General features: G+C 44.6%; 1 protein-coding gene and 1 long non-coding RNA gene across 14 annotated transcripts in view; one reads left to right on the top strand and one right to left on the bottom strand.

Annotated features, from left to right (window-relative positions):
- The window catches only part of LOC105309440, a 30,271-nt gene that overhangs the window by 11,949 nt on the left and 5,456 nt on the right, over positions 1 to 12,866 (top strand). For 5 of the 12 annotated variants that reach the window (XR_002778274.1, XR_002778275.1, XR_002778272.1 and 2 more), the window contains exons 3-5: positions 4,371 to 4,637; positions 5,717 to 8,319; positions 8,655 to 8,752. This is a non-coding gene — a long non-coding RNA (uncharacterized LOC105309440). Of the gene's footprint in view, positions 1 to 4,370; positions 4,646 to 5,716; positions 8,320 to 8,654; positions 8,753 to 12,866 lie in introns of all 12 variants that reach the window. The other 7 variants (XR_002778278.1, XR_002778281.1, XR_897386.2 and 4 more) reach the window with 6 other exon arrangements.
- Positions 1 to 12,866, bottom strand: part of LOC105309439 (myosin-16) — a 55,071-nt gene that overhangs the window by 628 nt on the left and 41,577 nt on the right. The window contains exons 34-42 of one of the 2 annotated variants that reach the window (XM_011385611.2): positions 12,419 to 12,635; positions 11,530 to 11,666; positions 11,333 to 11,436; positions 8,663 to 8,855; positions 7,480 to 7,683; positions 6,359 to 6,484; positions 5,147 to 5,317; positions 4,326 to 4,526; positions 3,035 to 3,257 (exon numbers count right to left, since the gene is read on the bottom strand). In XM_011385611.2, coding sequence (XP_011383913.1) covers positions 3,057 to 3,257; positions 4,326 to 4,526; positions 5,147 to 5,317; positions 6,359 to 6,484; positions 7,480 to 7,683; positions 8,663 to 8,855; positions 11,333 to 11,436; positions 11,530 to 11,666; positions 12,419 to 12,635 — 1,554 coding nt within the window. In that variant the 3' untranslated portion in view covers positions 3,035 to 3,056. Of the gene's footprint in view, positions 1 to 574; positions 3,258 to 4,325; positions 4,527 to 5,146; positions 5,318 to 6,358; positions 6,485 to 7,479; positions 7,684 to 8,662; positions 8,856 to 11,332; positions 11,437 to 11,529; positions 11,667 to 12,418; positions 12,636 to 12,866 lie in introns of those variants that run through there. The other variant, XM_023526178.1, reaches the window with a different exon arrangement.

Raw genomic sequence — 12,866 nt, forward strand, 5'->3', positions numbered from 1 at the left:
CTACGCAGGCTATTGAGAGGGTGCGATCCCCTGGGATGCAGTGCTAAGAGTCTTGTTTTGCCGTTGTGATATATCTTCTCAAAGAAAGAAAAGCTGCTGCTCATCACATCCCACAAATGGATTTTTTAAATTAGCAAGATTTCCTTATAGAGATTATGGAATACTTATACCCAACAGGGCTCTTCACAGCCTCACCCATGCCTATCCTACTAGCTTCATCTTCCACCCTGTCCATCACTCTCTCCCTATCCTGAGCCCCTCTCCTCCAGTCACGCTGCACTCTTGTGTGAATCCCACCTCCGCACTTTTGCATGTGTTGGGCCTTCTATCTGGAATTCCCTTTTTCCCTTCTCTACCTGGTGAGGGATCAGTTTTATTTATTCTTTTTACTTTCCATTATTTTTTGTTTTCATTTATTTTAATTATTATCAGAAACTAATACTTTTATAAAATATACTGATCATGTCAATTGCTAGAAACATTTCAAAAAACTACCTCTCAATTTCTATACTTCTGTTATCTTGGGCAGGTAAAAAAAATCAGTGCCACTGATTGAGTGGCACTGCTCTGGATTCTTGTATAAGGTCACATCCTCTGTGGAGCTACTCCACCCATCCACCTTAGGTTGAGCCAGTTGCTCCTTCCCTGTGATTCCCTCCCATGAGATGCAAACACTGTATCATAGAACATTTGCTCATAGCCTTGTGGTGATTGATGTGTGCATCTACCTCTCCACTGGATTCTGAACTCCCCAAGGAAGGATTTTTCTTCTTATTCATTTCTGTATCCCAGAATACAGGTCTAGCCCATATTCAGAGCTTCATCGATATTTGTAAGACTAAATATAATGCCGTTTTGGAAAACTAAACTCTGTGGGTTCTTGACTCAGTGCTGACCTGTGTACTAGTTTGCTCAGGACATCTCATGGCTACTGCTGGTATATCTGGCTCTGTGACCAACAAGGGGAAATGAGATAAGAGAGTGAGGATGGATCAAGACATGGAGAACAGACCCAGGTGCCCCAGCCCTTGTAACCTCTGTCCTTGGCAGGACTGCAGCCCAGTGGTGTGGAGAGAGAGCAATTGAACCAGGCCAACAGACCTCAGGAATAAACAGTCACCAAACCAGGGCAGCGGATTTGCTTTACAAGGTATCTAATCCTAGAGGCTAAGACTCAGCAGGTAGAAGGAGCTGAAACACCCGCTGAGTCTGGGTAGTACAGGAAGCTTCATGGGTAACCTCTGACAAGGTGAGAGCATAACAGAAGGGACTCTTTTCAGGTTTTTGCTCTGAAAAGAGATGGTTACACATTAATCATAGGACTCATCCAGAGGCAAGCCTCTAGTTTCCTTAACTTCCTGAGCTAACCATTATTTAAGAGTTAGAGATTTAAGAAAAAGATTCTGTGTCCTATTTTTTGTTTCTTCCCTAAGGAAATGGTAAGAAAAGGCTCGGCTTGAATTCAGATGTCAACAGGATTATCACTTTTGGCTAAAACCTCAATTGAACCAGTCCTGAGAGATAGCTATAAATGAGTAGGGAACCTTATTCTCATTGAGGGTTGATTCAATCAGATGTTTGAATATGAGGCCAGAAAAAAATTCCCAGAATCCATAGAAGTTGAACATTGGCACATTAGTGCCAAGGCTTCAGCCTCCTGCCCCTCCCAGCCTAACCAAGTCCTTGATCTTGAGTTGTTCTGATTAATCCTAAATGGAGACCAACTTTTTCAATCTTCACAGTAACTAAGACATAGCATGGTGTTTGGATAACCATAGGCAAGTCACTGAATTTCTCTGAGCTTATTTTTCTCACCTGACAGGGAGATTTATACCTACCTCATAGGATAAATAAATAGAGAAAAACATACCATGTGCCTGGCTCTTGTCAAAGTAGGAGAAACCTCTGTTCCCTGGCTCCATGATTCTATTATGATTTCTGCTATAGCATTGATTCTCAAACTTGATCATACATCTGAATCACCTGGAGGGCTGATTGGACCACAGATGCTGGGCCCACCCAGAGCTTCTAATTCAGTAGGTCTGGAGTGAAGCCTAAGAATTTGTATTTCTAACTTCTCAGGTGATGCTGATTTTGCTGTTGGTCCAAAGGATCACGTTTCAAGGACCACTGCTATAGAATAATGTTCTTTGCCTCTCTTCTCACCTTTCCCTTGGTCCTCTCATAGGAAGAGGAATAATTTGTACTATGTTTGGAAGAAGGAACCAGGAAGGCAGGGATAAAGCCCATCTACCTGCAGAGTTGATAAGTTCTGGTCATTCCTCCCCTTCAAATAGGGGCTCCTCCCCAGAAAGCAGGGCTGTGGTTGTTCAGGTATCTTTAATTCTAGGGTGAAGTACAAGGGTGCCCATAATGGATACCCATTGAATTCTCAACCTAGAATCATAGAATAATAAAACTATCATTTCGATTTTTATATATTTGTCTCCTGTGTTCTTTTTAATTGATTCTGAATTAAGGAAAACAAGAAAGAACTATTTTAAATTGTCTCTTTAAAAATCCCATCTTCTCTCAGTGCTCAAGAAATGGTAGCTGTGATTATTATTATTTCCTTAATATTAGACATCTAAATTCAACCAGTATTGATGAAATCCTTAGGAATAATGATATTGTGTGGGATGTGGAAGATGAATACTCACTGCCTATAAGCTTGCAAATGTCCCTGTGGTTCTTAAGTGAAAACAAGCATGTACTTAGCACCTATCTGTCAGGCCTAGTGTCAAGTGGCGTTAGATATGGAACTTGCCTTTGACAAGCTTCCGTTCAGATGGAGAAGCATCATGACCGCCAATACCTGATATAGGTGGACAGCACCACACCTGAGAGCTTTGAGAATCTAGAGAGAGTGTTGCAACTGAGGGGACGTGGGAAGCTTTGGGTTCCCATTGTATGAGATCAGGGCATGGCGTAGAAGCATAGAAGTCAGAAGGAGCAAAGCAGGAACAGGGAAGGTGAACTTGGAGCATGGCAATAAAGAGGAATCCACATGTACCAGAATCTACACCACACCTACCTGGGCTGGGACACAGAGAACCTCACTCCTCAGAAAGAGTTTTGGAGGAGCCTGTCTTGGACACCTGAATGATCTCCACAGAGGTGATGCCTTTGCCGGCCACACGGTGTCTGGTGCGCAGCTTGTTCAGGGCAGTTTCTGCCATGCCGGCCCGCTCCTCAGCATCATCCAGCTCATGGACCGTCTTCCTGTAGCGAGCCAAGGTCTGGTTGGCTTGCTCCTCCTGAAATAAAGGCACAGTGGAGAGTGGAGTGTGAACCTGGCTTGGTCTGGTTAATTGTGCTTTGATATCAGTTCTGCATGGACACCTAAGAGTGCAATTGTCCTATAAGGCTTGTTAAAAAATACAGCAGTCCTGGGTCGAGGCATTCTCCAACTCACCACAGACAACTACCTCAACACTTTTAGCTGATTGTTTTTGGCCTTCACATCTTTATTTCTAAATAAAATGTGTTTTATTATTGCTTCTATAATTTGTGGCTTTAGGCATTAGTTATTGGTGACCCTCTATGGAAGATGTGGATTTAGCGCTTCCCTTAACCGCCACCACACATTTTCCATCCCCTCGTCTTCCTAGAAGAGTTGCAGTGTTGTTTGTTTAGACCATATTTACTGTATGCTTGGTCCTTGTCGAGCCTTTTAGGAAGGGCATTGGGTGCATGGATGGCTGATGGATTCAATGTAGTGGCCCCAGAACCGGCAGCAAATGATAGCAGAGTCAAATATCTATGTCCTGGGTGGTGGTGGTGGTAGGTGGATGTATCGTGTAGGGTTGAGACTTGAACCCACCATTTGCTAACCATTCGACTTTGACTTTAACATTTACTAACATAACATAGATGCCCCACTCTGGACTGTTTCCTCACCTGTGTAATGGACTAAGAATATCAGCTTTCCTGCCTTGTGTTGGGAGGATAAAACAAGGGTGGGTCCTTGTATTTGACAGTATGACCAGGAGGGAGAGTTTATCCTGGCAGAGGCCACTGGGGCAGTGGAAGCAGGATAGAGGCAGCTAAGACCTTCCCCAGTTTTAGAACACACCCTGCAGTGGATGCTTTAGTTAGCAGGGGTGTTCTTAGAGCATACTTTTGTTTTTCATACATTCTATCGACAGTGTGTAGTATCCAGTCCACTTTCTACAGATAGCAAGGATGAAGTGCCATGGACACAAGGCTCATGGGAGTTGTCTTTTGGCCAATACTTGATTCCTTCCCTGTAGTTAATTCTAACCAAGACTTGAGACCTGCGTTGGGAAAGGTGGGAGAATTAGGGATGCATGGCGAGTACCTACCGCCTCTTCGATTTGCCGCTTATAGACCTTCATCTTGTTCTGCAGCTTCTCTACCAGTTCCTGCATGCGCTGGTTGGTCTTGTGGTCCTCCTCTGTCTGGAAGAACAGCTCTTTGAGGCGGCGCTCATTCTTCCGCAGCGTCTTGACCGTCTCCACGTGCCGTTTCTGCTCGCCGTCCAGCTCTGTCTCTAGTTCCTTGATCTGAGGAAGGAAGAGAGGAATACAACTGAGAGAATGTATGTTTTTGAACTTCAGAACTCAGTGGCCTTGGGTATGGGTGTAATGGCTACAGTGTCCACCTCCTACCCAAAGGTGAGCAGGTGAGCCCTGGACAGGAGGGTCAGGCAGGCTCTGCTTTTCACAGGCCCTGCTGTGGTTGTCAGGTGGTCACTTTCTCTGAGACTCAAGTTTCTTCCTCTGGGAAATGGGGGAGGCAGAGGTCAGATAAGGTGACCGAAATTGGGCCCTTCCAGCTCTGACATTCCATGAGATAAAGACTAAGGCTTGTTTTAAATCAGTAATAAGAAAGGAATAATGTTGGAAACCAAGACTAGGAACAAAGACAAAGGAAGAATATTGGCAACTGCTCTGCTTGGGGGCTGAGGACATTTGGGGGGAAAGATGACAGGGAGAGGAGGAGGAGAGGAGGACTTTGTATAAATAAATTAGAGCTGTAGTCTAATTTTCTTTCCTGGCACTGGAATAACCCACTTCCCTATCAAATGCTGGGCATGTTTTTTGGGAAAAAACTCTCCCACTCCCTCCCCTGGCCTTGCCATAGCTTTGCTTTCTCTCCTGTCTCAGCTCGATGTTGCCCTCACCCTGGTTTCCAGCTTCATGATCATGCGCTTCCCTCCCTTCAGAGCCAGCTGCTCAGCCTCCTCCATCTTGGCCTGCAAGTCTTTGATGGTGATCTCGTAGTTCTTCTTGATCTTCTCCAGGTGCATGCAGTGGTCCTGCTCTTGCCGGAGTTCTTCCGCCATGCGGGCAGCCTGCGGGAGGCGAAGAGAACATGAGCTAGAGCTGGGTCCCCATCCAGGCTCAGAGTGCATTTGAGAGATGAGGGTTGGTGTCTCCAAGTCTCTGAGAAACCAAATGGTTGATGCAAGGAACTAGCTGACAGGAGCTGGGGATTTATGGAAGGAGCCTCACGCTCCCATGTCCCTCAAATGAAAGGGGAGGAGGCAGGCTCCTGTGCTTACTACCAGTCCTCCCAGTCTTGTGGACTCTGCCAGGCTGGTGATCTCTAGCCAAACTCTTTGCTATTCCCTCCAAGAGGGGCACAGCACCGAGGGTGGGAAAAGCATAGATCTGGAGTAGGAAGATGGTCTGCTTCCTATGTAACCTTCGGCAAGTCATTCTACCCACTCATTCTTATATTCATTCCACAGATAGTCATGGAGGGCCTACTGTGTGCTGATTATAGGTCTATGCACCAAATAAGGACACAGCACCAAATAAGACCAACAATGTTTCTGAGCTCCTGGCATTTCAATCAAGTGTGGGGAGCCTGACAAGAAAATATGCATTTCCTTAGCCCTAAAGTGGGATACATAGTATCCACCACTAAGGTCGGTCAGTGTGAGCACCCAAAGGAATACTGGGGTGAAAACACTTGGTGGCACATCTTGGCAACATCCACCCCTGAGCCCTTGGGCACAGCATCCGTCTTCCTTTCAGGAACCCTCTCCTCAAGGCTGGTTTGATACTCCTCCTTGCCAAAAAGTCTGCTCAGATGAACCCAAGTCGATGGCACCTTTGCTATATGTTTCCAGGCCACATGCTCTAAATCTCTCACACGATCGTCTGTAGCTTGTTGGTATTCCTTACTTTCATGTGTTTGGCTTTTCAGAAAAGTCTCTGGACTCCTTAGAGCGGGACCACATCTCCACTGGTAGGGTCTCATGACTCCATAGTGACACATGAGGGGAGAGAATGGCCTTTCCTGCCTATGGTAGCCTGGTCCTCACAGGCAGCCTGGGCTAGGGTGCCCAGGCCTCCTCCCACCAGCAGCAGGCAGTGCACACACTTACATCAGTCATGGCTTTCTTGGCCCTTTCATCAGCTGAGCGGAACTCACTGATGAGCTCCTCGTGCTCGTTGGAGATGCGCTGGACATCTGACTCCAGTTTGCGTTTGACCACCAGGAGGCTTTGGTTCTGGAGGAGGAAATGACATCACTGTGAGCCGGGAGTCTGCACAGCCCTTCTGTGTCCAGGAAAGAAAACGATCCTCTCCCAGACATGCCTGCCTGACTCCCAACAGGAAATGGCCCTAGCCCCCTGCTCAGGGTGAGGGTTTCACCCCTATATTCTCTGGGTTTTAGAGTAGAACTTGCATCATGAGCAGCCCAGGAATAACATAATTTAGGCCTGGGGAGGATGACAGCTCTAGAACAATCCTGAACTCAGAGCTGGGAAAACCCAGGTCCAAAATTGGGTACTTTCACCTATGTGGATAAATTCCTTACCTCTTGGCTTTGGTCTTCTTATCTTTAAATGAGATTGTAATTCCTACACATCCCATGCACATTTTTTCTTTTGGTGTATTCATTCACATGAGATGATGAGTAAGGGGGGATTAAGCCATGCTGGTAAAGGCCTGCACTGTGAGTAGTAAGCAGTACTAATGTTTCCACTAGTAGCAGACAGGGTGCCCCAATGCTGACCATGGACAATCCACTCAACTCTCTGGGCCACAGTTTTTCATTTGTAAAATAAATGTCAGACTTTGGAAAACTCTAGATCCCTTCCAGTTCTAAAGTTCTAGCCTAAGCTACAGGGGTCCTTAAAATTGGGCTAAATCATGAGAATCTTCTGAGGAGTTTCTAAAAGTTTAGATTTCTGGGATCCCACCATAGATCCACTGGATTAGAATCCTCAGGGAGAGTCTAGTAGTCTATCTTTAAAAGCGCCGCATGTAGTTAACACATTGCACTGAAAAATGGCTAAGATGGTACATTTTGTATTATGGGGTTTTTTTTCCCCACTACAAATAAAAGCTCTGCAGGTGATTTCTGAGAAATTGACAAGTGGGGGCACTAGCTGCCTCTGAGTTTTGAGGGGAGCCCACAAGGTTTGGGCATCATCCTGGGCTTACCCCTGTGCCCTGAGTGTGAGACCACATAGCGCCCCCCAGAGAGCCACCATCCTACCTGGATGTTGATCTCATTGTGCCGCTCTGTGATCTCCACCACCTCCTGCTCCAGCAACTTTCGGGAGCGCTCGCTGCCCTCCAGGGCCGAGCGTACCTCCTCCAGCTCTGTCTGCAGCAAACTCAGGCGCCGCTCCTGCAGATTGTACTGCTCCCGCAGCTCCTCGTGCTGCCTGGCGTCCTCATCCATTTGGACCTGCAGGTCCTAAGGTGCAAGAGGACAAGGCCTGAGGCCATCTCACAGGCCCTGGCGCAGCCTGGGGCTGGCCAGGCCTGTGGGTGCTGTGACCTTCGCAGACTGGGCTCAGAAGGGAGATGGGGTGGGATTGGAGAGGTGGAGGCCACAGAGGAAGAGAGTGCGAGTTGTAGACCTGCCCTCAGGGAGTTCACAGTCTGGTTGAGGCCTAGTTGGGCCAGGGCCCAGGTGTCCAGAGGATTTGTCTGGTGGATAGTCAGCATGATGCCAAAGCTTTCCAATGACGGAGCACCTGATATTACAGTAGGGCCTTCTCAAAGAAGCCTTCCTCAATGGCCTTTGATGATTACATCCTCAGTGGCTAATTCCCATCTCCCTTTCTCTAGCTTGTTATTTCTCCATAGTACTGATCATCATTTTAAATACTACAGTTTTATTTATTTGTTGCTTATTTTCTATCTGCAAGAATGTTTATTATTTTGTCTATTCTCATACCCCTAGTACCTAATACAGTGCCTGGGCAGAGCAGGTCTCCAATAAACACATGTAGAATTCATGAATCCATCTATGCATGCTTTAAAGACCAGCCCAATGATGAAGAATAATAAAGGAGGACTTTGATTATATTTGTGTTTATTTCTTAAGGTGAGTGAGTGTTGGGTACATGGGTATTTATATTCTTTATTTTTCTATGTCTGAAATAATTTATAATAAGTCAAAAATGATTTTAAAAATCAAGACAGGCCCAACTTCCTGTTTCCCTCCTTTTTTTCCTTATTCTTGTGTCCAGGATATGGACTTTGGTGGTCGAGGCCTCTCATTTATACAGTCTCCAAGTCTCCTGCTCCCCGGACTGCTAGCCACCCCATGTTCTCACTCTCATGCCTTTATCCTGGCTGAAAACATGCATGAAGTTAGCCCTCTGTGAGCTTGCAGGCTCAGGGTTGGCTTGCTTTGTGATTAGTTCTATCTCCTTCCAGATTGCTACCTTGATTTGCTGCTGCAGCCTTTTCAGTGTCTTTACAAGTTCACTGTTGTTCTTGTTGGCATGGTCCAGCTGGATTTCCATCTCATTCAGGTCAGTCTCCATTTTCTTCTTGAGCCGAAGTGCCTCTGCCCGGCCCTTGGCCTCTGCTTCCAGACTGGCCTGCAAAGACTCAATTGCCCGCTGGTGGTTCTTCCTGCAAGTCCAAGCAGAGAAGGCCTTGGCATACTGGACCCACTGACCTGTGCTAAACATCCCTAGATAAGAGGTCTCTGGACATCAACGTGAATGTGGCCACCATGTTGTGAAATTAAACTATTTTCCCTTAAAGCATTTAAGTGAGGGAGCATCATGCTTTGGGAAAAGAAATAGGTTAATGTTCACCACCTCGATTTTTTTTAACATACAAAACAGCCCTGCAAGGAAACTGAGCCTCCACAATGATGAAAAATAGGCCAAAGGTCATCCATTTAGCCCAAAATGAAGTCAGGATTCAAACCCAGATTCTGAGGTCCCTGTTTTTTGTTACAAAATGTGAGTTTTGGCTATGCAGTTTATATATATATATATAGCTCTCTTCAAAACAGCAGTCATTAATTGATTGTATTTAATATATATTAATCATATTTAATCAACATAATAAACATTTCCATAAAGCCCTCATATAAGCTGTATTAACCTCCTTTTATAGTAGGGGACCAGAGGAGGTAATTTAGATGTTCAAAAAACATTTGTTTCATTGAGGAAAATAAATGATTAGCATGTAAAGATCCTGTCACCTGCCCCACACTGTGTTCACCTCTGCTTCACCTCTGAACACCCACTATGTGCAGGCACCTTGAGATGTATTCAATTTCCAGATATAGGCAAGGGTATTGTGACATTCTCAAAAGTGAACAAAATTGGGATTCGCTTTGACTTAAAAATAAATACAGGCAAAAACTATAAAACATGTTGAAAAAAATTTAAAAAGATCTAAATAAATAGAAAGGTATTTATATTCATGGAGCAGGAGACAATACTGTTGGGATGAGATTCAATGCAATGCAGTCACAAAGGACCACGTACTGTATGATTCCATTTATATGAAATGTCCAGAATAGGCAAGTCTAAAGAAACAGAAAGTAGATTAGTGGTTGCCTAGAGCTGGGAGTGGTGGTGGTGGTAGTGGTGGGGAGAAATGGGCATGACTGCTACAGGATATGGGGTTCCTTTGGAATTGATGAAAAGATTCCAAAATTGTAGTGGTTACGCAACTAAAAACCATTGAATTTTTTCCTTAATATGGGTAAATTGTATGGTATATGAATTATATCTTAATAAAGCTGTTGCAAACACACACATACCACATAGTGGCATTCCTGGATTTTAGGGTGAGGATCAGGTTTAGCCTACTGGCTGTGGCATCATCAGGCTTATCCTTTCAATGTGCTTTCATATCTATAATTTCATTTAATCTTTACCACATCCCAGAGAGGTGATGAGGAACCAGTCATCATGATCATCTGTTAGATGGGAAAATTGCACCTGTCTCATAGGTGTTTTCTTTACATTTTTATTTTGGCAAAATGCACATAACACAAAATTTACTATCTTAACCATTTTTAAGTGTACATTTTAGTGGAATTAAATTCATTCATAATGCTGTGCTATCATTACCACCATCCATCTCTAAAACTCTTTTCATCTTGTAAAACTGAAACTCTGTACCTATTAAACAATAACTCCCCCATTTCCTCTCTCTCCCTCGTTCCCTGGCAACCACCATTCTACTTTCTGTCTCTATGATTTTGACTACTCTAAGTACTTCATATAAGTGGAATTACACAATATTGTCCTTTTTATAACTTGTTATTTCACTTAGCATAATGTCCTCAAGTTTTATCTATGTTGTATCATGTCATAATTTTCTTCCTTTTTAAGACTAAATAATATTCCATCATATGTATATATCACATTTTGTTTATCCATTCATTTGTCAGTGAACATTGGGTTGCTTCCATGTTTTAGCTATTAAGAATAATGCTGCTATGAACAGGGATGTACAGATATCTCTTTGAGACCCTGCTTTAAATTCTTTTGAGTATATGTCCAGAAGTGAAATTTCTAGATCATATGGTAATTCTATTTTAAATTTCTTGAGGAATTTCCACACTGTTTTCCATAGCAGCTGTATCATTTTACATTCCCGCCAACAGTGTGCAAGGTTCCAATTTCTCCACATTCTCAATAACACTTGTTATTTTCTGGGTTTTTTTTTTTTTCCCTTTGGATAGTAGCCATCCTAATGGGAATGAGGTGATACTTCACTGTAGTTCTGATTTGCACTTCTCTAATGACTAGTGATGTTGAGCATCTTTCTTTGTGCTTACTGGGCCATTTGTGTATTTTCTTTGGAGAAATGTCTATTCCAATCCTTTCCCCATTTTTGAATTGGGTTATTACCTCATGGGGTTTTGCAATGAATCACTAAAGTACTACATTTCAAAGTGTTTGTAAGCCAGAGAGTGCCCCAATCAGTATAAGGTACTATCATCATTCCCATTTAACAGATGAAGAGTGTGAGGTTCTGAGAGGTTCACCTAAATTGCCCAAGGTCACATGACTAGTAAATGGCAGAGACCCACTTACTAGTGGGTCTTACCTAGACTCCCATCCTGTCAGCCCCCATACCTTGTAGCTTCAAATTCCTCTTCTTTCTCATGAATTCGCCGGTCAATGTCAGCTTTAACCTGAGCCAGTTCCAGCTGAATTCGAATCACCTTGCTTTCTTCAACCTGCCAGGAATGTAAACATCAGTCTTTCTGGCCAAGTAGGCATATGGTCCCTAGCCAAGAGTTCAGCCCCAAAGGAGACAGCCACAAGTTTACCTCCAGGGAAGACTCAGCTTCCTCCAGGGCCACCTGGAGTTCTTCCTTCTCAATCTCCAATTTTTTCTTCAACTTCTGCAGCTCGTGCACACTCCGTCCTCCCTCACCCAGTTGATCAATCAGTTCTTTTATCTCCTCTGAGAAAAAAAAATTCTCGCTAATAAGGCACATGAGGACTACTAGCTTCTCAGGATTATGGGATGCGGCACAGACATTCCTTCATCAGGGCCAGAAGCAGGCACTCCTAGCCTCACCGTATCAAAAGAGAAGCGTTATACTCTAAGTTGTAGATTCTTGGAGCATCAGGGCTTGGATATTGGAGAACAGTGAGTCCAAGCTCTTCTTTTTGTAGATAAGAGGCAGAGTCCCAGAGAAGAGTAAGCAAGCACAGAGTAGCTTTAGGGCCAGTGCCCACGGCTCCCAGGGCCCATCAGTTCTACATGCGAGGACTTCCTTTCTCAGAGACACGCTGCCCCCTCAACCCTGCCTCCCAGGTCTCAAATTCCAGCCCCAGACTCCAATATGTAAGAAATACATGCATATGTGTATTATTTACATATGACAGGTGTAAGGGCTCAAGAAAAATCTATTGAGCCCTTATTTGTGCCAGCTACTCTACTAAGTGAAGATACATTTTATCTTATTTCATTGACACAACAACCTTACAAGGAAAGCATTATTATTTCCCTATCTTACAGATGAGGGAACAGGCATGGAAAGTAACTCACCTGCCTGAAGTTATATTGCTGAATGCTCGAGTGCTTCTACAAAGCGCTTGTCAGCCAGTCAACGAACACTGTGTACCCAGTGCTCAAACCCATGATGTGCCCAGAAGGGGGCCTAGCTGTGTCTTTGTACCCGCAGGCCCACTGCCTGCCTTCAGACTCACCCTGCAGGGTCTTGTTCTCTTTCTTCACTGACTCAAGGTGTTCCAGGGACTCCTCATAGGCGGTCTTAATCTTGAAGCTCTCTGTCATGTACATGCGGCACTCTTTTTGCGAACTGTCCACTTCCACCTGCAGCTCCTCACACTTCTGTTGCCACTCAGCCAGCATCTTGTCAAAGAGCCGCTGCTTCTTATCCAGGGCAGCAGCTGCAGCATTGGCCTAGGGAGAGGTGGGGATGGTCTCCAGGGGGTCTGACTTTCTTGCCCCTCTCCCGTCTTTCTGCCTCCCTCTCTTTCTTCTCCAATGCAGTGATGCTGGTGACCACAGACTTCTTGGCAATTGGGATATAATTAAACATATCACAAGAACAGAATAGGGATTCAGGAAAGAGCTACATTCCAGTTCTAAAACTTCTGCTACTAGATGTGTGACCTTGGGCAGTCCGCCTTA

Source organism: Pteropus vampyrus, unplaced genomic scaffold, assembly GCF_000151845.1.
Source record: "Pteropus vampyrus isolate Shadow unplaced genomic scaffold, Pvam_2.0 Scaffold739, whole genome shotgun sequence".
Classification (NCBI taxonomy): Eukaryota; Metazoa; Chordata; class Mammalia; order Chiroptera; family Pteropodidae; genus Pteropus; species Pteropus vampyrus.